Source organism: Leishmania martiniquensis, chromosome 18 (genome assembly GCF_017916325.1).
Source record: "Leishmania martiniquensis isolate LSCM1 chromosome 18, whole genome shotgun sequence".
Taxonomy (NCBI): domain Eukaryota; phylum Euglenozoa; class Kinetoplastea; order Trypanosomatida; family Trypanosomatidae; genus Leishmania; species Leishmania martiniquensis.
The window spans coordinates 238,562-262,455 of NC_090153.1; the positions used below are offsets into that span (position 1 = coordinate 238,562).

The 23,894-nt window shown below is 58.2% G+C and overlaps 6 protein-coding genes across 6 annotated transcripts; all 6 read left to right on the top strand.

Annotated features, from left to right (window-relative positions):
• Positions 1–6,361: 6,361 nt before the first annotated feature.
• On the top strand, positions 6,362–6,643 carry LSCM1_06705 (uncharacterized protein; the record flags this gene model as incomplete). The annotated part of the gene is made up of 1 exon (XM_067324115.1): positions 6,362–6,643. The coding sequence occupies one exon, from the start codon at positions 6,362–6,364 to the stop codon at positions 6,641–6,643; it is 282 nt and encodes a 93-aa protein (XP_067179462.1).
• A 2,758-nt stretch (positions 6,644–9,401) lies between these two features.
• LSCM1_06706 (uncharacterized protein) lies at positions 9,402–11,339 on the top strand (the record flags this gene model as incomplete). Its single annotated transcript, XM_067324116.1, has 1 exon — positions 9,402–11,339. The coding sequence occupies one exon, from the start codon at positions 9,402–9,404 to the stop codon at positions 11,337–11,339; it is 1,938 nt and encodes a 645-aa protein (XP_067179463.1).
• A 2,283-nt stretch (positions 11,340–13,622) lies between these two features.
• On the top strand, positions 13,623–13,883 carry LSCM1_06707 (uncharacterized protein; the record flags this gene model as incomplete). The annotated part of the gene is made up of 1 exon (XM_067324117.1): positions 13,623–13,883. One exon carries the CDS (start codon positions 13,623–13,625, stop codon positions 13,881–13,883), a length of 261 nt encoding a protein of 86 aa, XP_067179464.1.
• A 1,148-nt stretch (positions 13,884–15,031) lies between these two features.
• LSCM1_06708 (uncharacterized protein) lies at positions 15,032–15,607 on the top strand (the record flags this gene model as incomplete). The annotated part of the gene is made up of 1 exon (XM_067324118.1): positions 15,032–15,607. The coding sequence occupies one exon, from the start codon at positions 15,032–15,034 to the stop codon at positions 15,605–15,607; it is 576 nt and encodes a 191-aa protein (XP_067179465.1).
• Positions 15,608–16,859: 1,252 nt separating this feature from the next.
• Positions 16,860–18,656, top strand: LSCM1_06709 (uncharacterized protein; the record flags this gene model as incomplete). The annotated part of the gene is made up of 1 exon (XM_067324119.1): positions 16,860–18,656. The coding sequence occupies one exon, from the start codon at positions 16,860–16,862 to the stop codon at positions 18,654–18,656; it is 1,797 nt and encodes a 598-aa protein (XP_067179466.1).
• Positions 18,657–20,150: 1,494 nt separating this feature from the next.
• Positions 20,151–20,795, top strand: LSCM1_06710 (uncharacterized protein; the record flags this gene model as incomplete). Its single annotated transcript, XM_067324120.1, has 1 exon — positions 20,151–20,795. One exon carries the CDS (start codon positions 20,151–20,153, stop codon positions 20,793–20,795), a length of 645 nt encoding a protein of 214 aa, XP_067179467.1.
• Positions 20,796–23,894: the final 3,099 nt, after the last annotated feature.

Here is a 23,894-nt window from a genome sequence, read left to right on the forward strand (position 1 = left end):
TGTATGTGTCTTCTCAACCAGGGTACGGGGTTGGGGATCGCCGGAGATGACGTCTGCTTGCCGCTTGGTGTGCTCACCTTATTTGTGCGTGTGCTTGTCTGTGTGTGTCCGTGTCTGCTTGTCTGTGTATTAGTAGTCTTGTGTATTGTTTCCCCTTCTCTGTCGTTCGTCTCAGCCCCCCTCCCCTCCTCCTCTCACGCTGTACGCTTCTTCTTTGTTGGTGATGTTTTTCTCTCGCCTGACCTTTTCTGGTTGTAACGCTCCCTTTCTCCTTCTTTATCTATGGCGTCCTCTTCTGCCCGCATCCCCTTCTCTGTCGCTGTTTCTGTTGCATGTTCATGTGCGGCTCAATGGGTTCCGTTCGCTTGTGTGTTTATGGCGGCCCGACATATGCATGTAAGTGTGTATGATTGTGCTGGCGCGTGTGTGTGGTGTGATGTGGTGTGTGTGTGTGTGTGTGTGCCCCGCTATTCGCAGCTCTCGATCACCCCCCGCTGCTGCCCCTCGCTCGCCTACATTGGCTGGGCAAAAAAAGGGGGGCAGCACTCCGTCTCTTTTAGCCGTGCTTACTAGGTCACTTCTCCATCCGACTCCGCGCAAAGCGCGGACAGCTATCGACACATGGCGAGAGAGGGAGAGAGAGAGGGAGGATGCATCGATGAGAAAACACGACAGAGGAAAGCTGCGGCCTCACGTTCCGCTAGCTGGCCTCCCTTTTTTTCCTTTTCCTTTGACCTCCTCACCCATTACCGTCTGCCACCCATGTTGGTTTGCTCTTTTCGCTCGGTTCGGCTCTTAAGTGGCGAGTCTCTTGTTCGGCGGACTCTTTCCCCAATCTTTTGAACTGTTTTCTTTTTCGGCCAAAGGCAAATACCTGTGCACTTACCGGAGAGGATTGTGCCCACCACCCCTTCACTCGTTTTTCCCCCATTGCTTCAAGAGCGCTTGAGTGTGTAGACATGTCTCTCGTATGTATAAAAGTGTACGCCAAAGTTTTCCCACCCTTCTCCCTCCCTCTTTCCATCTCTCCGTCTTCCTTTGTTTCGCTTTTCCCCACCCCACCCCTTCTCGTTGCTGCCCTTGCCCCCCCCTCCCCCTGACTTCTCCCACTTCTCCTCCCCACCTATTCACTCCCTCGCTTTCTGAGCGGGCGCCACCTACCAGCACACAAGTACAGAATATTATGTGTGCCCATATATATATACATATGTATATATATATAAGCCTGATTTCTTTTTTTCGCTCCGCTAACGATGCATGGGTCCTTCCTCCCACCACCTCCTCCCTTTTGATTCCTATGCTTTCTTTGGTTTTCTGCCTTGTCGTTTTCTCGCAGGTTGCTCTACTTCTCTGTGTTCCTTTGCCCCCCTCCCTCCCCTGCCCTGCCCTGCCCCTCAGATCCTCGCCTGTGTATGTGTGCCTGTATGTGTCGGAAGGTCATACATACTCGTTCTCCGTATCTTTATTTGCTTTCTCCCTCTTGGCACACACCGTGCTCTGCCTCGTTCGCATACGTTCGAGTCGCCACTGGATGCCGCCGCGTGCACGCCTGTGCATGTGACTTGTTGGACTGAGAGCATTGCCACGCTCTACCTCTCTCCCCATCCCCACTGCACATTCAGGGAGGTGCAACGGCTAATGGAGAAAAAAAACCTACAGTAAAAACGACGCCTCAGTACCAGTGCAGAAGGCAACAGGAAGAGAGAGAGGGGGGCAAAACAGGGGGACAGAGTGGAAGAGGGGAAAAAAGGAAAGGAAAGGGGAGAGGAAAGACCGCCGCGCATCGGCTGTTCCATGAAAGCATTCAACGAGAGCTCCGAGAGCGTCAACGGGGGTTTCGCCCTCTTTTACGTGTCCATGCCGCCACCGACAACGAACACCGCGGCATATGCATATAAATATATATATGTGTGTGTGTGCTCGCACAGGGCCAGCAGCTCACCCCCCCTCCCTCCCTGCTGCTGCGCTGCGGCTTTATCCTAGGCGCCTAGCACGTTGCCGCTGAGCCGGCCGTGCGCTGAGCGGGACTTGGGTGCCCCGCATGCCATGCTGCAAGTGGGCCGCGTCCAGGGTACTGCTCGGGGGCGGGTGTTGTGGCGTCTGCTGCGCGCGTAGCAGAGAATGCCCCAGGTACGCATCGGGTCAGCCCCCAGGAGCAGGTCGGCCAGCTGCACGTCAGGGGACTCTCGCAGATCCCACACACGGTCTGTATGCGGTGCTTCTCCCGGAGTGGCTGCAGGCCGCGACATCGCAGGGCACGGCGTGGAGACCCTCCACCTTTGGAGTCGGGGGGGGCTCGATGCAGTTCGGGAGCAGCCGAGAGAGGACTGGGCGGATGCGAAAAAAAAAATAGCGAGAAAAAAGGGGTGCAACAGGAGGCGTTAGGAGGGACGACGCGGGTGCCAAACGACTGTGGAGGAGACCACGCTTCGCTGTCTCCTCCTTTTTTCTCTTTGTACGTTGTCGTGTTTCACTCACACGTTCCTCATTTTGCATGATTGGTGATGACGTACGATCGCCTACACTTTTTTTCTTGTGTGATGCTGTTTAGACTGAAGTGCTCCTCTGTTCTTTACCCCTCGCCACCTCCGTTCACCTCTTTGTGCGATCGTGTTGTCGCCGTTTGTTTGGCTCTTTTTTTCGTTTCTCTTCATGAGTGCATTTGTGTGCGTAGGTGCGTCTTTCTCTCTCTTTCTGCTTCTTTTTCTCTTGTCGGCTGTTCACCACCCCACCCCTTCCCCTCTCGCCCCTCCCCGTCCTAATGAAACGTGGGCTGTGTTGTTTTTATTTGTTTACAAGTTCGACTTTTTCCTTTTGAAATGTGTGTGTGTGTCTGTATGTGTGTTGCTGTCGTTGTTTGCCGTTGCTCCCCTCTTTTCCCTTCCCTAACGCATTTTTCCCACTTTCGTTCTCCCTGTCTCGTTGGGTGCGCGCTTTCGTCTACGTTTCGTCTTTTCCTCTCTTTTTTTTTGCTGTTGTCCCCTCTTCTCTTGGGCGAAAATGGTTTCTGACGTGTTGACTGTGTGCGTGTGCGTCTGCTCCTGGACGCTGTGTGTTCAGCGGCGCTCGTCTTCTTTCTGTTCTGTCAGCCCGACTTTTTGCTGTTGCTCTCTCTCTCTTACCGGTTGCCTCTCCCCTCCGTGCCACCGTGAGTGCGCGTGCGCGTTTTCTTTTTCTTTTTGAGTATTCTTTTTGTATCGCGGCGTTTCGGTAGGCGCTGCCTCTCGCCTCTTTGTGCCCCTCTTCCCCTCCCCTCTCCCAACCGGTAGCCTCTTCCCCTCTCTCCGCTGTCATCACCGCAACTGCCACGCTTTTTCGGGCAAGTGGAGCCCCAAAGGGCACCCTTTTCCCCGCCTCCCCTCCCCCTCCCCCCAGGCAGCAAGCACCCCCCCCCGTCTCTCTTTCTCTCACGCTTTCTCCTGGGGCTATTCCCAGTCAGCTGTCACTGGTGCTCCGCGCCATCCTGCAAACACCTGTAAGAGCGCGGGCATTGAGCCTACTCTGTTGCTGATGCAGCTGTATGCTCGTGCACTGCTGACTGCGTCGCGCGAATCGCTACGATTATTGCGCAGAGGGGTGAACTGGGGAGGAGGCAACTGACATTTAGAACAGTGCCACGTTTAGGTGTCTCCCCTTCCTTCCTTATGCCTCCCCCTTAGCAGGAGAGGACAGGGAGGCTGCTCTTAGGCTATAATGGTCTACCTGGTGGCGCAAGAGGTATCTGTGGATGATGCAGATGAGGCTTTTTTTTCTTGTTTCTGTGTTTTTTTTCTTCCTTGACAACGCTGGGGCATCACTCCCTTTCTAAAAAAAAGGAAGAGAGCGTGAGACACACACACACACACGCACGCATACGCAGACATGCATCGTTTCGCCTCTCCTTCCCTCCCTCCCGCTCCTTTGATGGGGAGGCGAAGGTACTTTTTTTTCTGGTATGCCTCTTCGTCGTTCTCCGTTGCGTTCAGCACTCTGTTTGTCTCCTCCTACCCTCATCCCCCTCCCTTTCGAGTCTCTCTCCCCCCCTCCACACACATTTTTTATCGGCTGTTTTCGCCGTTTCCCCCACCACCACCACCATCACTCGCTCTCTCACGCATATGGGCACCAGGCTTCTCGGCATCGCGCTGCTTCCTCGCTTCGTTATCTTTGCCTTCTTATGTAGGTGTCCTGCCCCGTTGTCGATGCTCCCAATCTTGGTTGTTGTTTGGTGCTCACCATTGTCTTACTTCTCCAGCCGATGTTCGGACTTTGCCCCCCCTCCCTCTCACCTCCCCGTAGGCGCGAGTGTGTGCATAGGCACTTATACGTGCACGAAGTTGCTAACTGCGCGGGTGAAGCTCTCAGCCACTTGGGAAAATGGGGCGCTGGATGTGCTCTAAGGAAATCTTGCCGCTCACAAGCGCTCACACCGCTCCACTAGCTGTGCATCACTTCCTTGTCCGTCTCCTGCATATGTTCCACCGTTTCATCCCTCCTCTATCTCCTTTTTTCGCCCGCGCAAAAAAAAAAGCCCCCCCCTGATGGCGCCGGAGTGCGCCTTCGCGCGTGGCCTCCATTTTTTTAGTGGAGTGGCCCCAGCGGCCACATCATTTTTGTGAGAAAGAGCTACACGCAACCTGTCGTCCACCTTCAGGTGTAGCTGTCGACTTTTCTCCGCGGGAAGGGCTTAGATCGCACTGAGCCAAAGAGGTGTGTAGTCATCATGAAGTGTGGCCCAGTTCACTGTCAATCGCATCGACGCTTCAGTCGAGATGCGCACCGCCACTTTCTCTGTCTGTGCGTATGTGTCTGTGTGTTTCCGTTGTTGTTGTATTGCAGTGATGTGGAGCGCGATACTCAGCCTTTGCCTGCGTTGCGTGCGGTGGAACTGCAGTAGGGTGAACGACGCGAAACGGTGCTGGCTTGCGACCTTGCTCCTTGAGCTGAGCGTTCTGCACGAGAGGTGAGTGAGCGCTTGCTCGGTACATAATACATCAGTCGACTTGTTTGTGGTAGAACGGCACCTTGACAGGAAGCGAAGCAAACAAAAGCTGAGAACGGAGTAGAAAAAAAGTTCGACGATGCGATGACCGGTAGCAGCTGACTCTTTGACTTTGGAATGTGTGTGTTTCTGTGTGTGTCTGTGTGTGTATGTGTCTCTCTCTCTCCCTCACACACACTCTCTCTGTATTTCTCCTCCCACCGTATCTCAGCAGCTCCTTCTACCCCTCCCCTCCCCCTTTTTTCTTTTTTCTCGTCCCCTTTTCTTTTCTTTTTGCTCCCTCGTTGTACTCTCTCCCCATTTGGACACATTTGTCTAGTGCTCTGTGGTGGTGGTGGTGTTTGAATGTCATTTCTGTTGTGCGCGTATATATATATATGTGTGTGTGTGCCGGCGCTCCTTCTCTGTGACCTCTCTCCCTTGCCCTCTTTTTCTTCCCCGCCCCTCGACACCTCTCCCTCTCTCTCTCCTGTTGACATATTTTGCTGTCTTAGCCCGTTTGCCTCAGTGCGTGTATGCGCGCACTTTCTCGATGAGGTCTCTCTGATGGTTGTGTCATGTTCAGACCCGTTTCTTTGCTCTCTGTGCGCCATTTTTCTACCGAGTTCGTACGCCTTATATGCGCCCCACGCCCCCATCCTCCCCTACCCTCTCCCCCCCTTTTGCCTCCGTCTTGCCTTTCCCTTTTCGACCCCTCCTCTGTTTCGGTAGGGTGGTACAGACCTCAATGGCGCCCACGACTCCACCCTTCTACCCTGCATAGGCTTCCCCTCCCCCTTCTGCCCTCTCCAGTGCCTCGACCTCTCTCGTAACTCGACAAAGGAGCGCCAATCTGCGTCGGTTTCTTCTTGCGCGCGGCCCTATGTGCAAGAAGACGTAAAATGATGAAGGTGCGCTTTGGGCAGTGCATGCCGACAGCCAACTCACGCTCACCCTTCCTCCCCTCCTCCGTCTCTCCGTACTATGCCAGCGGGCGAGTGCATCCATCAGTGCGGCCATGAAAGGGTGTACACAACCCCATCGTACTACACTCCACTCTTCCCCATTCTTCTCCCTTTCCTACACACTCTCCCCACACAATACAGGAGCAATGGCAAATCGGGAAAAGTCCGTATGCGGCTGTGATCTTCATGGCGTAGATGGGGCCCGATGCCGCTGAGCTCTCATCGGCTGATCCGGGGAAAAGCAGCTGTGCGTGGATTTCTCGCGTGCGACCGGGCCTCGCGCGGCCGCACCTTTGTGGTGCTGAACAATGACTGCACCGTCTACCGATCGCACTCTCCACCCGACCCCACCCCACCCCGCCATGAGCTTCGAAGACTGGGAAAGGGCGGACGTCCTACGCACGTGTGGAGCCCAGCTTGGAGTGATGGGATTGGTATGCTGCTGAGGGCAAGGGGCCCGGTGTCTGAGGCGTGCGTGCATCGTTTCGCGCACGCTGCGCGCACCAACACCATCGGGGCCGTTCTCAGCAGCTTCACAGAAGCTGCCCGTGTCTGCTCCCATGGTAAGAAGTTGATGCTGGCGTGGGATGAGCTGTGGTGGGTCTGGGAGGGCATGGATTGGGCCACCCTTACCGAATCCCCACTGCAGACCGAAACCCCGCCGAAACGGATCCACTGGCGCTCCTCCCCGACGCGATATCAGCGCGCAGCCAAGTAATCGCGATGCTGCTGCGGCGAGAGCACAACCTGCGTCAGCTTCTTCTCCAGGTAGGATCGAGGATCTGAGCGGGCAGATTCAAGGGGGGGACGCGGCCCCAGCGATCCCTGGCCCGTAGAGCCGACTTTTGGCCAGTCAGCGAAGGACTACTGCTGCTGGGCTCGTTCGCTCCTGGCTGGTGTTACCTGCGCACCGCTGAGCGCTCACTTTCCCCAAATCCGCGGAATCGACCCGCGTGGCGCAGACTCGCACACGGTGCTGACCCGATATGTTACTGTCAGCCAGTGCGGCATGGCACTGATCTCGGAGCGATGTCCTCGGCATCCTCCTCAATGAGGCGTGGCTTTCGCACGGGCTCATCTTGAGCAGCGCGCATTGTTGGAGCCAGCAGATGACGGGCTCCGTGACCCTGCTTCTGCATCGCAGGAGGGGGCGGGGGGGGTAGGAAACGAGGATATGGGGGCATGGCAGCAAGAGAGCGGCACTCGCAGAGGAGCAGGAAATGAGGTGTGCCGCTATGACGGGCCCAACAGCAACAGGCCGAGAGTGAGGAATGGTGAAAGTGAGCAAGGTAGCCGGACAGCGGAGCGAAGTGGAGCATCCGTGCACGTTTCCTAGGCACCTACATTCACACAGGCACACAAAGCTGCCAGCCGCCCGTGCCGTGCGCACCGGCAGTGAGCGCTCCACAGCTCGAAGGAGAAGCAGGGAGGGCTCTGCAGTATGCTTCGAGTGCGGCAACCCGGGCGCTGCTTTGCCGCCTCTAAATGCGGCTCTGGCCATTCACAGGCGCCAACGATCATCCAGCGGACGGGTGCACGGCCTCGGAGCAGAGCTCTCTGCTCCCCCCTGTCTCTCTGATCTCACTCTTTCTCGCGCTGGCGGAGGCGTGGATGTGGTCGAATCGGGTGTTTTTTTCGTTTTGTTTTGGATATCGGCGGAGACACCGACGGGTACGCGGCAATCGCCTGTGCTGAATAACATCCACACGTAACTATATACATGTTAATGTGTATGTAATACGCCCTTTTTTTTCTTGCATTGCTGCCCCTTCCCTTTCCTCGCACATACGCGCCCATATATATATATATATGTGTGTGTGTGTATTGTCAGCACTGATGCATCTATGGGAAGCCTTTGTGCCGCCTCTTTTCTGCATGGTGCTGTCTCGTGCAGTCGCAGCGCCCCTGCGCGTGCGCGCACGAGCCGTTGCTTTCCAGTCGGTTTTCGCTCCTTCTCTTCGTCTCCTCTCTCTCTCCTCAGGGTGCCTCATGCATCGTGCCTCTTCTGTCTACTCTGTTCCGCTCTGGCGATGCCACTGCGCCTTTCCCCTCTCCTCTTCCCTCGCACCCTTGCACGCGCCGGCACTTTCTCCCTATGTGGATACACCGACGCCTTATTTGCTCGATGTTGTCCCTGAGGCGGCATAGTAGTAGCTGTTCAAGTGCGTGTGTGTGCGCGCGCGCATTGGACATCTCAGGATGAACGCTCAAGGGCTGGGGGACTGGCAGGAAGAGAGAAAGACGGCATACCTCCCCTGAGAGGAGACCTATAACCACACTACAAAAAAAAAGCTGCGCGTCTGGTATCACCACACTGGCGGCAGCGGGAGAAGTGTACGCCGACGCTGATCGTCACCAAGCAGCCCAAATGCCTTTCGCTGCCTCCGTGTGCATTGCTGCGGTACAACAAAATGCTGTCGTAGACGCCAAGTACGCAGAACTGTACAGTGTAGTCAGCGGCGGCATCCACGAGGGCGCTTCTGCGTGCGTCAGGGCTCTAAAACAGGGCCCCTTAAATCCACTTTCTCTCTCTCCATTCCCCTCTCCGCTCTTTGCCCCCCATTGCTTTCCCATGCCACCCTGGCTTCGGCGGTGGCCTGTCACGGCACAAGTAACTCTCTCGTCTTCTCGGCTGCCACTGCTCGCTATAAAGCTCACGCTTGCCCCTTGGGCCTTTTTTCCTGTTGCTCCCCCGTCCTCCACAGCCCCACCCGTATCCTTCCGTGCTTCCCTCTCACCTCCTGCATCGCTTTCTTCCTCCCTCTCTCTGCTTCCCATCCAGGTGCCGAGCCTCTCTCATTGCGCACAGACGCAACGAAGGAGCAACAGCGAAAAAGAAAGCCTCACAGTCGGCTAGTGAGCCGACCTCACCTTGTCTATCTCACCATCCTCCACCGCAGACATTCAACTCTCATCCCCTCCTGAATTACTGTGTGCCGCGCGTATCCGGCTATCGCTATCCGGGCGCGCTCGAGCGGCAGAAACGTGCGCTGTTAGCAGCCCATACACGTATACCCGGCGGGATTCCCCTACGTCATACACGGAGAAAAAAGGGACGAGATCACCGGAGCTTGCGGTTGAACGTCGCCGTGGCTTCCATTCAAGCCTCTCTGGGGCTGCTGCGTGTGCGTGCGTGGCTGTTCTTCTTTCTTCTTGTCGTTGCTGTTGTGTGTGTGTGTGTGGAAGGGGGAGCGAGGCAGGGGTTGGAACAGTGGTGAAAGGGGCAAGCGTTTCAACGCGCGCATACGCGAGGAAGAAGAGTTGCCGCCATAATTCGCTTGGCCTCGCCTCCTTTTTTTTCACTCTCTACTTCGCTCCGCGCAGCTCTTTTTTTTCACTGGCCATTGTAGTCCGAAAGCCTTCAGCCCCACTTCTCCTGCACGCGCCTGTCTGTGCTGAAGCTGTGCCGGGGGAGTGCAACTTTTCTCTCTCCTTCTTCTGCGGCCGTGTAGTTGGGCAGCCCGTTCGCTTTCAAGATGAACCCTTACTACGCCGCCCCGCCGCCGCCGCAGCAGCAGCAGCAGCCATCGCGGCCGGCGGTGGACCTGGACGCCCTTTTCGGCGGGCCTTCCACGGCCAACCAACAAAAGCCCATGCACGCCGTTCAAGGCGATCCAGCCCCGCCCTCCTACGAAGCCCTTAGCGGTGGGTACTCGGCGCCACCCCCACCACATAACGCTGCTGCACCGGATCCGCTACAGTCGTACAACGGAAACGGCGGCGCCCACCAAAGCCTTTACTACGGAGCGGCCCATTACCATCCGCAACAGCCGCAGTCCTATGGCTTGCCGGCCGCTGTTCCAGCTTCTGCGTCTCCCTACGGAATGACGTCTCCGCCAATCGTGTCCTCGTCGTCACCGCCGATCATGACAAGCGTGGTAATGCCGCCGCAGCCATTGCTATCACCTCAGCAGCAGCATGCGCATGGGGTGGGGCCACTCTCTTATGGTGCCTGCCCTGCAATGCCTGAAAACGGCATGCATCCAGCAGCTCCACCGCCTCAGGCGCCGCAACCGCACGCTTACGCGCAGACGCTGCAACAGCGACCGATGCCTGAGCCAGCGCAGCAGCAGCAACTGTTTGCCCCAAGCGCCGGCATCAGTGCTGGCCCTAGTGGTGCTGCTTCTGCTGCTGCTGCTGCTGCTGTGGCGGGCCCGACAGCGGCGGCTGGCGTTGGCAGTGGCGCGGCGCCCTCTCGGTCTGCGGAAGAGGAAGACCGTTTGCAGCTGGAGCGCATCATCCGCTTGCGCCGCGAGCTGGAGTTGGAGCAGGAGCGCGAGCAGCGGAAAAAAGAGGAGCTGCAGACGTGGGGCTGCACCATTTGCACCTTCCGCAACAAGCTAACGGAGGTGAAGTGCGAGATGTGCGGCTCAACGAGGCCGGGGTACACGGCACCCTCGGCGCCGGTGCAGCCAGCCCAAGCGCAGCAAACACCGCAGCAGCAGCCTGGTTCCGCGGCGGCCCCCTTCCAGGGAAACGCAGGCGTCACGGATTGGCAGTGCGGCATGTGCCTCGCCCCGAACGAGGCGCGCGCGGAGCGGTGCAAAGTGTGCCATGCCTACCGTAGTAGCGGCGTTCGGGTGCCGACGACGTCTCCGTCTGGTGTCGCGGCGAACGCGAACCAGCGCGGTGTTGCCTCCAACACGCCTTTCACGACCAACTGGAAGTGCAGCGTGTGCGGTGAGGTGAACCCTCCCTCAAAGGCGAACTGCAAGGTGTGCAGCGGATTCCAACGCAACGGCATCCCGGTCACAGAAGTGGTCGCGGCACCGATCGCTGTGGGCGGCTACAGCGCTGACCCGCCGCCGCCGACGGTGTGGTCCTGTTCAGTGTGCACCTTTGAGAACTCTGTCTCTGCTCCGGTGTGCAAGGCGTGCGAAAGTGGTCAGCGACCGCGCCACCTCGCCCCTAAAAAGGATAAGGAGAAGCCCTCCAACCACAAGCAGCAGGACAGTCGGGGGAGCGGCTCGAAGGAGAGCTCCGGGGACGGGGAGAAGAAGGGATCTTCGCCCGGCTCGCAGTGGCCATGTGGGACGTGCACTTACTTAAACGCCATCGGCCGAAAGAAGTGTGACATGTGCGGCTCAAAGCGGCCAGACGCGTACGCTGCGGAAGCGGACACAACGGAGGCTCGGGCGGCGGCCAAGCAGGAGGCTCAAGACGACGCCGAGGAGGTGGCATGGCAAGACGACGACTCGGTGACGGAGTGCAACAACTGCCACACGACTTTCACGTTTCTCATCCGCCGCCACCACTGCCGTCTGTGCGGGTACGTGTTCTGCGCCCACTGCTCCAACTACTCCGTCCCTCTCACCATGGGCAGCCTCCCGCAGCGTGTGTGCGTGAATTGCTATAAAGGACGAGTCGAAGAGGAGAAGAAGACGAAGAAGGTGCGCCGTTGGCTGGATAACTAGCGGTATTGTGTAAAGGGAGGCGAAAGCGCAGCCATGCGAGCGAGGCCGCGGGCGCGTCTTTCTTCAGAAGCTTTTGTTTACTTGCTTCGTTTCTGCGGGTATCATTGTTCCCCCCTTTCCCACCACCTTCATTGGCACGCTTGGATGCATGAGGGATGGCGGGGGACGGGGCGGGGTGTTTTAGCTCTTCCACATGCTTTTCTTTTCGCCCTCTCCCTTTTCCTGTCGCCATGGTCTCCACTCCTCGCTCTCTCGCTGCACATACATATGGACGCATCTGTCTGCCTTGTCTGCCGCGCTCCTCTCCTCCCCTCTACTCCCCCCCTTTTTGGTCTGGGTGTGGACTGGTCTTGTTTGTGAACGCGTCGCCCTTCACTACGGCTGCTGCTCTGTTTTCGATTGGTGCTGCCTCTGATCTGCCCCCCTCTCGCACTGCCTACTCGGGTGCGTAGATGATGATGATATATATATATGTCTGTGTGTGTGTGTGCCTGTATGTGTTGAGGGCGGAGGGGGTCCGTTTCTGACTCCCTCTCTTCTCCTTAGTGGCTCGCCACGCTTTTCACTGGACGCGCTTATGAGCGTGCGTACAGGGCCAGGCTGCCTCTCTCCTCCTCCCCCCTTTCCTTTCTTTCCCCAATGCCACCATCGTATCTCATCGTGATGTATGGCCGTGAGAGGGCTGCCGACCCCTTCCTGTTGAACCTCTGCTCTCCTGCTCGAGTGACCCTCTCGTTTTGATCAATTGAGAATTGCTTGTGTTTTGTGTGTGTGTGTGTGCCGCCAGCCCCTTTCCTGTGGCGCTGACGTGACGCGTTCTGTTCTATTTCAGCGTGGGAAGCGGAATTATGACCTCTCTCTTTTGACCTGTACTGCCGTTCTGTCGCTGCTTGCGCTCACAATGCTCTCTCCCTCTTTGTGTTGCTTCACCTCACCTTTTCTTCTTTTCGGTCGATTTTCGCCTTCGCTCCACCCGCATGTCCCCGTCAGAAGACATCGCCGCCGCTGCCATCTCTCCCCACCACCACCACAATCACCACCACCTCCTCTACCCCGCGCCGCCACGCTCGCAGACGCCCACGCCCCTCATGCACCTCTCCTGGAGTGTGGTCGAGGGGATGTGCACGCGCCCTTCTCCATCTTGCTTTCACCCCCGGGGAATGGGCGGGTACACGAAGTCAGCAGCATCGGTGCTGCTGCTTCTTGGAAAGTCAATCGCCGCCATCATCATCGATACTGCAACAATCCTCCCCCACCCCTCCATACACACGCGCGCACCTCTCTCAAAAGCGGGCGCTTCCTACGGCCCCCACCCTGTCGCCTCACGTACGTCTCTCTGAAGGATGACGATGGTGCGCCTTCCGTATCACCCTTTGCTTGCATTCCTTTATCAAGTCGCTGCTTGCGCTGCCTGGTCCGTTTCGCATATATATATATATACATGTGTGTGTGTGGTGTGCGTTGGCTGCGGCGGGACCTCTGCAATGTTCGGTGCCGTGGTTGATTTTGACATATCGTTGGCATCTTTATTTGTGTCTGTACGTGTTGGGCGGTCTCCGCTCTTCTTTGTTTTTTTTCTTTATTTTTAAGTTTTTGTCTTCGCTTCGCACCGTGGCTTTGGTGAGCTCACTTCCAAAGGAACAAGAAGTATGTATCGATGAACGAACGAGAAAAGAAGGAGGTGTGGGGGGGGGGCAGAGGGAGCTGCGACGTGTGTAACAGCCATGGCAGCGGCTGTAGCGGCAAGGGCTGTCCAGCCGTGCGGCGCCTGTGCGATAGAATGGTATGAAAAAGGGACGAAGGGGGGATCGAATCGCCCTCTCTCCGCACCCTCATGCCCCCCCACCTCTTCATCCTCGCACTTCCTGAGGACCTCTACCGCTTCGGTAGGGTTGGTGTTGGTGCCTCTACACCTGCGTCTCTCTTTCTTACCCCCTCCCCCACCCCACCCACCCACCCGCCTCGCTGTGCTGTTGCACGCCTACTGCTTCCTCTTGCCGATCGCCACGCATCTTTCTCTTCACTGGTCCTGGCCCTTGTCTTACGTGCACTTGAATCGTGCGCTTACAAATGTACACGCATGCTAACATGCGCTACCTAATGATCCCCTTACGCACACTCCACCGCTGCGAATCCTGCTGCTGCTCCTAACGCCCGCCTGGCCAATGTCACCCGTTAGGTCGGTCTCTCACGTCTGATCGTGGCCGCTTCCTCATCGCGCTTCGCCTGCAAGCAAAGAACAAAGAGTGCACCTCCGTAGTGATCGGATCATCTCTCGGCATTATGGGCTTCTTTGACGCTGACCTCAGCTACCCGACCGTGCGCACGGAGCGCATGAAGCACAAGCGCCGTCGCCTTGTGCAGGGTCCCAACTCCTATTTCATGGACGTGAGCTGCCCGCGCTGCCGCCAAGTGACGGTGGTGTACACCCACGCCACCACGTCGGTGGAGTGCAAGGGCTGCTCCAAGAAGCTTTGCCGCCCCACCGGTGGTAAGGCACTGCTTGTGGAGGGCTGCGGGTTCCGCCGTAAGCCGGACCACTGATCACCTCACCTTTTCAAGTGCTTGTGTGCGTGTGCGTCTCTCGCTTTCGCTGTGGGGCGAGCTGCAGACAGTCAAGGAAATGCAAGAGGCGGGAGGCGTGTCTCGGATGGCTGTACCGCTGCGATGCGAAAGAAGCCGCCGCAGCAGGAAGTGGTGCAGTGCGAAGGTGTATTTTCGGCGTCTGTGGTGGGCACCGGGGGCGGGCCGATAGGATCGGAAGGCCCCTCCGCCCTCGTCTCTCTCGGTGTCTCCCATGCCCGCGCTCTCTCCTTCATCTGCGAGTCCGAGCATCTTTTTTCTTCATTTTGTGTGTTGTTATTTCGTCTCCCTTTGTGTGCGTGTGTGCGCGTCTGTGTCAGGGCGTATGCAAGGCAACACAAGCGCATCAACGCAACGCGCACAGTGCCTTTGCCACCCATCCGTGACCTCTTTTCACACAGCCCTCCTGTGGGCGTCCATGGCAGTCGCCGGCTTGTCGGCCGCGACCGCTGACTGCTACACGCGCCGACATGCACACATGTAGGCGTAGGAGCGCATGCGCGCGTACGCACCCTTAGGATAACCGGAATGACGCCTCAGAGTAAAGCAAAGAAGACCCAAGAAGGAGTGGATCATAAGCCACTGAGCAGCGGACAGCAGGGCTGAGAGTTGCCCTCTGTTGTTGTCCGCGCGAGCCGTGCGCCTCCACCTTCCGTCCTCCCCCCGTCCCCCCCCCCAGCACATACACAGGCAGACCTACACAGGCCTCTCCGACCTTTCTTCGTGGACGTCGCGAAGAATACGGAGAGGACAAGCGCCGCGTGGGCGAGGAAGGCGGAGGGTAGGAGCCTAACGATAAGCTCCCCACTGCGGGGGAAAGTGAAGGGGGGATACAGGGGGAGGAGAGAGGGGTGACAGCGAAGCCTCTTCGTCTTTTTTGTTTGAGTGCTGTGATGCTCCACGCACGCACACACACACACATCTATACAAAGCTGTTTTCATGTCTTCACATCCGCATCTCTTCCTATTCACGTCCCTCTCTCTCGTGACAATCCACGGCGGCCTGATGCCCCTCCTCAGGTGCCGCTCTTCACTCATCTGTTTCCCTGTGCACAGCAGTGCGCGCTGCCGCGACCGCCTCCAAACGCAACAGCGAGGGCGACGCATAGATGTTTAGCAGCTCTTCCATGGATACCTCTGTCGAGGCGGTAGATGAGGAGACAATGCACGCCCTTCTCATGCACCTTGGCGACGTGCCCAGCGGCGCAGAGACGGCGGCCACCACTCAGGAGGCAGCGACCACAACTGCACGGCTGGAGGCGACCTTCCCGTCTGCATTTCTACCAGGAACTACTTTTGGTCGTGCGGCAATAGGCGGAAAAGACGGCGCGGGGGCCGACGATGAAGTCCCCGAATACGCTCTCCCCGATGCTCAGTACATTGAGCGCACCATGCTCCCCCTCCTGCTGCGTGGGCTGGAGGAGGTCGCGCACGTCCGCCCACCTGACCCGCTCGCCTTTCTGGGAGCGTACATGATCTGCAACAACCCACAGAAGCCGGCGACCGAGAAGAGCTCATCCACCTCGGCAGGTCGACCCGGGAAAGGGATTCCGTCCCCGGCAGGTGCCTCGGTCGACGACACGGCTTCCCCCGCCCTGGCAGAGGCAGTGAAGGAGGCCATGAGCCGCTTTTCCACCTCCAAGGGCAACTGCAGCGCCGCCTCGAAGCCGACTGCGACTGCCTGAGGTGGCGCATGAGCAGTCGCGTGCGCTGCTGGCGCGGCTCCTTCTTTTCCTACCATTCGCATTGCCCACCGCCCTAAGGATCTTTGCGTCGTTGCGCGTCCGTGATGTACAAGAACAGCGGCAACGGTCAATACTGCAGCGCAGCTGACAAGCCAAAAAGCAGAGAGGGGCGGCCCTCGTGACTGTGCCTTCTAAGCATATGCGCTGGCACCACGCTGTATCGTGAAAACCATCAGCGCGGTACCCTCCCCCTCCCCTCTCTCGCTCCTTGCTCTACCCTACACCGGAAGATGGCGTGCGCGCGTCTCGTGAGAAAGGGGTGGGGCTTGGGGTCAGCTGCAGAGGTGCATACCCCCTTCTCCCCAGGTGCCCCTCCTTCCCCCTCCTCCTCTTCCTCGCCTATCCTGCGGCGCGCCTCTGACACTCACGCGCGGTGTGTAAGAGGGGGAGCGCGAGGAGCTGAGCGGCGCCTTCCTCAGCGGTGATGCTCCACCAATATGTCTCTGCCCTCAGGGGTGGGGCGGCACGCCTCCCATCGACTCCCTCCGATACAGAGGCCCACAAGCGCCCAGCATCCGCCCTCCCTCTTACCCGGCTCTCCTTCCCTTTCCCCCTTTCCCTTTCACGTTCGAACTTGGTGTGATGCCTTCATCCCATCATTCCGATCGCGAGCAGCACAGTCATTTGTGTGCATCATTAGCTTTACTGCTCTTCGCCGACACCCTCTCTCTCCCGCCCTATCCCCACCCACCCCACCGCGCCCGCTCACCCACTGTCATCCGCAGCATCTACATACATCAATAGAAATATATATATATATGCATTGATGTATTTGTATGCCTTCCCCATTTTCATTCTTCGCCTTCGCTTCGTACGCCCACCAAGCGCCTCCTGCCGCTGCTGCTATTGGTGCTGCCCAGAGCACCAAAGAGCACTCACACATACGCGTGCGCGTCTCTCCTCCATCTTCTAGCAAACAGACTGGAGAGGTGACGCCGCACCGCCGTGAACTTCGTTGGCTCACCCAGACATACTGATGCGAGCACCGGTCGCACCCTGCCCTTTCCCGCAAGCTACTCTCCGAATCACACCTCAGCTGATCAACTGCTTGTGATCACTCACGCACGACGGGCAACCGCTCTCGCTCTCGCTGCATCTATCAGAAGCCTGTGCCAGAGCGGCACCAAAGAAGCCGTCGAGACTTCTCATCTTTTGTGCTCCCTCCTCCCTCTTTCTGTTGGTCTTCACAGAGATGTCTTTCGCCGGCGCGCAGAGCTCCGAGTACCAGCGGGGCGTCACCGATGCAGAGAAGCATCGAAGAGCGACGGAGGAGAACTGGATACGCCCCACCCTCGGCCCCGCCATCTGGCTTGGAGTGCCCTTCTTGCTGGGGTGGCTGTATATGCGCCGTGTGTCGCAGGGCACTCCGTTTGGCAGCGGATCCGCCAGTGCCAGCGGCAACCCTTTCCTGGATATGATGGAGCAGATGATGCCCATTAAGAAGCGGCAATTTCGCGTCGACGTGAGGGGCACAAAGTTCTCCGACGTTGTTGGGATCCCGGAGGCGAAGGCAGAGGTGCGCCAGTACGTCGACTTCCTAAGGGAGCCGAACAAGTTCACCCGGCTCGGGGCGCGGCTGCCCAAGGGGTGTCTGTTGACTGGAGAGCCCGGCACAGGAAAGACACTGCTAGCCAAGGCTGTTGCTGGTGAGGCGAACGTGCCCTTCTTTAGCTGCAACGGGGCGGACTTCATTGAGCTCATGGGCGGCAGCGGGCCGAAGCGGGTGCGTGAGCTTTTCGAAGAGGCGCGGGCGGCTGCGCCGGCGATCATCTTCATCGATGAAATCGATGCCATCGGCTCCCGCGCTGGTAAGCAGGGCGGCTCTGTCAGCAGCGAGGAGAACCGGACCATCAACCAGTTGCTCGCCGAGTTGGATGGGCTCAGCTCAAGCGCAGACCCGATCGTGGTTCTGGCTGCCACCAATTTTCAAGACAACATTGACAAGGCGCTGCTGCGCGAGGGCCGCTTCGACCGCAAGATCGCCATTGAGATGCCTGACCTATCAGCGCGTCGTGAGCTTTTTCAGCATTACCTCAACCGCGTCTGCACGGGCGATCCAAACGGCCGCACAAAGGACGAGGATGGCAAGGAGCTGGCGTTGGATACTGGCGTGAGCAACAAGGCACTGGCCGATCAGCTGGCGGACCTCACGCCAGGGCTGTCGCCAGCCACGGTGGCCACGGTGGTGAACGAGGCGGCACTGCAGAGTGGAATCGCCGGCAAGCCGCTCGTGCAACTGCCGGATCTGCTGGAGGCACTGGACAACACGCTGATGGGTCGCAAGCACCGCAATCGCCAGAGCGATCAATCCGCTCGTCGCACCGCGCTTCACGAAGCCGGCCACGCCCTAACGGCGTGGATGCTGCCGATAGTACAGAAGGTGCTGAAGATCAGCATCACCCCGCGCGGGCATGCGATGGGCTACACGCAGCGCGCAGGGACCGAATTTCACGAATACCAAACAAACGCGACGCTCTTCGCCGACATGGTGGTCATGCTTGGCGGCCGCGCAGCAGAGGAGGTCATGCTAGGCGACGTGTCAGCCGGTGCAATGGATGACCTGCAGCGGGCTACTGACGTCGCGCTCAAGCAGATGTTGGCGTTCGGCATGAGCCCGCACACGGGGCTGCTGTCGTACCACCCTGATTACATCCAGGCAGGGCGAGACTTCACCACCTTTTCGAACGAAGCGCAGTACCGCGCCGAATTGGAGGCACAAAAACTCCTCGCAGCTGCCCACTCAACCGCTGTGGACATCATCCGGCGTCATAAGGACAAGATTGAGGTCATGGTGAAAGCGTTACTGGAAAAGAAGGAGCTCTCGACGCGCGACATTGAGCAGCTCTGGGGCCCGCGGCCGTCGACGCCGACGGTGGAGGACATGGTGCAGAAGGTCATCGAGGTGACTGGTAGCTATGCCGAGATCACCGCGGCCGTCAGCTCTACCGCAGCAGCAGTGGCGACACCGAACATCGCGCGAGTGTGCTAGTGGTGAAAAGCTGGGCGGTTCATGAGACAGAGAGCGCCCCTAGTCTCTCCTACGAGAGCACGGGTGTGTACAACGAGTCCGACTCTTCCTTGCAGGACTGTGCCCACTGCCTGTGCTGAACATCTTGACGCAGCACACAGGCGTAGGCGACAGAGCGCGAGCGCAGAGGTGAAAAGCGGTGCCGGTTCATCTCCGATTCCCTTCTGTTTCTCTTTTCGTCATTGTCACCCCTCCCTTCGTCTCGCACGCCGCTGCCATTGCAGTCGCGGGTGTTGCTGTTCGGCATGCTCCATTTCTGGTGCGCATTTCATGTTTGTGATGATGTGCTTGTTGCTGTGCGAGCCCGCTCGCACTTCGGTGGCCGGCCCGTTGCCTGTTTCGTGCGTCTAGTCCGCGGCTGCTAGACGGCGGCAGAGAACGGAGTGGGTGAAGCGAGAAAGAGATACGGAGGGTATGGGGCAGGGGCGGGGGTGAGGGGAGGGAAAAAGCGGCGAAAGGAGGTCATAGCACTTGGAAAGAAGAATGGACAAGATGTACTTGAAGAGGACGCGCGTGGTGTGTTACGCGCACGGCATTTCCCTCTCACTTGCCTCCCTGTCAAAGCTCCTCCCTTCCATCCCCCGCTTGCACGTACACACACGCGCGCACGCGCACACCCTCTCTTTCTCTCTGTCTCCCCGTCGAGCACCGTCGCTCCTTCTCATTTTTTATTCTTGCAAAGCTCCTACCTCCGCTCCCACACTCTACTGATGCTCTCAGTCAGCGTCAAACACGCCCGCGCGTGTATGTGTGGGTGGGCTCGGCATTGTCTTCTGCCACTTTTTCGCTCGCGAGCGTGGTAGGCGAGGCAGCCATTACTACGGCGAGTGTGGAAAGAACGAGGGGGTCTGAGAAATGGTATATATATATATATGCATGTATACTCAGGCACACGCCCATGCGCACTCTCGTGCCTCCTTTCCCTTCCCCCTTCGCCCCTTCGGGCGCGTGTGCGCCAATGTGCGCTGGCCCTTCCTTCACCTGCCCGTTGCGCACTCGTCTTTTACCCGTTCCGACTACCGCTTTCGCACCGTCGTTCTCCGCCTCTCGCGCACGTAGAGTTGCCCCTCGCGTCGCACACGACGACACCAACAACAGCGAATCCCCTCCAGTGGAGAGCCCACGACGTGCACCACATGCTGAAAGAGGAAATATAAACGAAAGAAGACCACAGCCTTTAGCAGAGTTCAGTGTAGCTCCTCGCAGAACGTTTTTTTTGCCTGTTCGATTCATAACCTCGCCCCTTTCTTTGTTTGTGTTATCCACATCTGTTTCGCCTCGACCGCGTGGGTGTGTGGGCTTCTGTGACCCTACGCCTTCTCTCTTCTCGATTTTTCTGCCTTCCGCACTGTTCTTTTCTCAGCGTCACATTCGCCCGCACGCTTTCGTCAACACCCACACCCACCCATACACGCACGTGCAGAGAGGGGCAGAGAGAGCCCAGCCCTCGCAGCCATGTCCAAGATTTCCCCGCAGACGCTGTCGGAGGCGATCCAGGCCGTCCTGACGGTGGAAAAGGAACGCAAGTTTAAGGAGAGCGTCGACCTGCAGGTCAACCTGAAGAACTACGATCCCCAGAAGGACAAGCGTTTCTCTGGCTCCCTGAAGCTGCCGAACGTGTGCCGCCCGCGCATGACGGTGTGCCTGCTGTGCGACCTCGTGCACGAGGATATCGCCAAGAAGGAGGGTGTGCCGACCATGAACCAGGAGGAGCTCAAGAAGCTTAACAAGAACAAGAAGCTGGTGAAGAAGATGTGCAACCAGTACGACGCCTTCCTGTGCTCTGAGTCCATCATCAAGACCGTGCCACGTCTGGTGGGCCCGCACATGCACCGTATGGGTAAGTTCCCGACGGTGTGCTCGCCCAGCGAATCGCTCACGGACAAGATCGTTGAGCTGCGCTCGACTGTGAAGTTCCAGCTGAAGAAGGTGCTGTGCCTCGGCACCTGCATCGGCCACATGGAGATGAACGAGGAGCAGCTCCGCCAGAACGTCATGATGGCGATCAACTTCCTCGTGTCGCTGCTGAAGAAGAACTGGCAGAACCTGAAGTCGGCGTACATTAAGTCGACCATGGGCAAGCCGCAGCGCATCTACTAGGCGGAGAAGAGTTCGTGCGCGCGCGGTGCATCACTTAGGCGTGCGCCAGTCGTAGTCGGCGTCTTCACTCCCTTTTATGTTTGTATATGTTTTACTATTGTGTTCGTCGTTGTTTTCGCTTGCGCGGCGCGTTCGGAGTCACAGAGGGGTGACACCTTTTGATGTCCAGCGTAGCGGAGGCAGCGGAATTGATTCTGAAGAAAGCGAATAAAGGGGTTGAATGAAAAGGCATACATATATGCGCATATATATATGCACAACCGGCAGAGTTCGTTGAGGATGTCGCGGGTGTCGCTGCCCTCTTTTGCTTTCTCTTGGCTTTCCCCCCTTGCTCCCTTTTGGCTCGATCCACTCGCTATGCATGCCTTTGCGTATTGCAGATGTCTGCCTCTCTCTCTGTGTGAGTGTGTGTGTCTTCTGTGTATGCCACACCGACACATCAGCATCGGCGGCAACGGCGATAGTGACCTTAAGGCGGTGCAAGAGTCGAAACGGAGGCAAAGGAGCGGGGCCTTGCCCCCGCTTCTATACGAGGAGTGTACAGCAGGCGGATGCTTAAGCGAAAGAGCGCGTCGACCGCGCGGAACGCCAAACGGGTCAATACACAAAACAACCGCAGGAGCAGCAACACAGAGCAGAGAGAGAGGGAGAGAGGGAGAGAGGGAGAAGGAGAGGAGGCGGCGAGGGTGCCGCGGCGGGACGGCGCGGAGTTGTCACGTTCGAGCACCCCTTTCCCCTTTTCCTCCTCCCTCCCTCCCTCCCCCCACCCCTTTCGGAGCCCTCCCCATCCGCTCTCCTCTCCTCTCCGTTTTCTGTATAGTCTCCTTCCCGCTTGCGCGCACCCACGCGTTGCCTTTTTTTTTGTCTTCCGTTCGCGTTTGCTCATCCGCTCTGCCACCTCCGCCCAACTCGTAACGGCTATTGTGTCTGTGTCTTCTTTCTTTATTTTTTTCCTTTTGTTATCTTTCAGCGCGTGTGTGCTTCGTCTCTTCGTCTGCGTCGGTGTGGTTCTCCGTAGACTGCTCGCTTCCACCACCACCACTCGGCCCTGCTCCCTCAGAGCTCCCTCACCCACCCCTATCCGGTGCCGCCACACTTCCCCTTTCTCTGCGGCAGCTCTTTCTATCCCTCTCCTTTACGTTCTCGTATGTACGACAGGGATGAAACTCAAGTGTGGTGGCAGATGGGCTTGGGGGGAAGGAAGGGGGAGGAGCGCGAGGCGTTGTGGAGCGGCGCGATGCTCGTGGAGGCGGCATGGTCTCACCCAAGAGAAAGGGGGAACCTCGACAGTCTGCGGTAAGATGAACCAGCACTCCCACCCACCCACCCCATGCGTGGCGGGCTGACGCTGAGCTTGAAGCAACCCACCTTTTTTTTCTCGCTTGGTACTTTTCTATGCTACACGATATGTGTCATTGGGAGGTGGAGAAGAGTCACAGGCGTCGACGCGTGTGCTGGCCGGCTTGCGGGAACTTCTCTGCGCTTTTGTCTCTCTTTCCCACTCTCTCCTTTCCGTCTTCATGGATTGCATCCGAGCAACGATGGTGATGGGATCACAGTGGCGGAGGAAAGCACACGGGTGCATGTGCGGGTGTGTGTGTGCACTGGACTCCGCCTTTCATCTACTGAAGTGTCGTGTACGTTTCTCATTTCACGTTTTTTTTCTCTGAAGCAGGTAAACAGTAGAAAAGATTACGAGGGGCACCGATAGGCCAGTGGAAGAAGCGCTGTGAGACGGTCACCCTCTGCCGGTATAGTAGGCGCTACCGCTGTTCTGCCACCTCCACGCACGCCGCAAGCGCGCAGAGGGAAGCGAGTTCGAGGAAGGGGGAGGGCATAAAAAGGTGCGATCTTCTCGCGCCTTCTTGTGAGGCTTTCAGACGCCCTCCCTCCCCCCACCCCCACCCTCTTCTTTGCATACCGTCCTCTGCTCCGAGGCGCGTGAAAGGGCTCCCTCGTCGTGCCTTTACTGCTTCTCAGTGCTTCTCTCTTTTCCTCCCCCCTTTCTTACTTTGGCAGCACTTTCTGCTCGCCCGCCTCCCTGTCTTGTCATCTCCACCTCTCCCCATCCTCCCCCCACACACACACGCATACATGCGCACACCTCCTCTATTTCTCTGCTAGTCGGCGCCGCATATTCACAGATTAGCGGCTCTCTTTCAGCCCATAGGACACCCAATTGCGACCCTTTTTTATGGTTGCTGTCACTTTGGCCGCGGGCTGTGGCTTTTCCTCGTCGATCCCGCTCTTGCGAGCATACCTGCGCATGTGTGCAGTCCACGTAGACCGCGCCACCATAGGTCCCTGCCCCATCTGCGTGAGTAGCTACCCCGACGCCATCACTGTCGCCTACCTCCCCCCCTCACCCCTCACCCCCTTCCGTTTCGTCTCCATAGATCTTGACGTCCCAAAGTCTCTCTTTTTTTTCTGGGTGGGTGGGGTAGGGGTTGTGCCAACGAACACCCGTCACACCGAACCGGTATGGCTGACCTCTGTGTGTCGTGTATTGCCGCCAGCTCTCCGCCCTCCTGTCTGTCGCCCTTCTCTTTATCAGTCCTCGGTGGTCACTGCCTTGCCACGTAGCTCTTCCTTTACCTGCCCCACCCCACCCTACCCCCCGCACCCACTCTTCCGCCGCCGTCGCCATGCGCCATGCAGGCGTACATCGACCGCATTTGCAACCGCGCGCCACCCTCCACCGCGCCCCAGGTGCGGGCCACAAGGAGTGCGCTGCTGCTCCAGTCTCACAAGGAAGCGATGCGGCGACAGCAAAGTCATGCTCGAGCGAACTGCCCGATTACTTGGGTGAGGCACTCGCGTCAGTGGTCGCCTACGCCTGCTGCTTGGCGGTCAGCAGCAGCTCCCCCAGTTGGGCCACAACCCCACCCTCTCACATGTCGCTCTCCTTCGCCAGGGGCGTATGATGAGCTCACCCGAACGCCGGCTGCCCCGGTCGTGGCGGCGGCGGTGTCGCCGTGGTATCCGCTTTTCAAGTCTGCCTTGCTGTCGCCGCTGACGTCGCCGCTGCCGCGGGCACAGCGCACATCAGAGAGAAGAGCTGAAGTCGATGATACAGGCGAAGCACACAGGCCCCGGTCG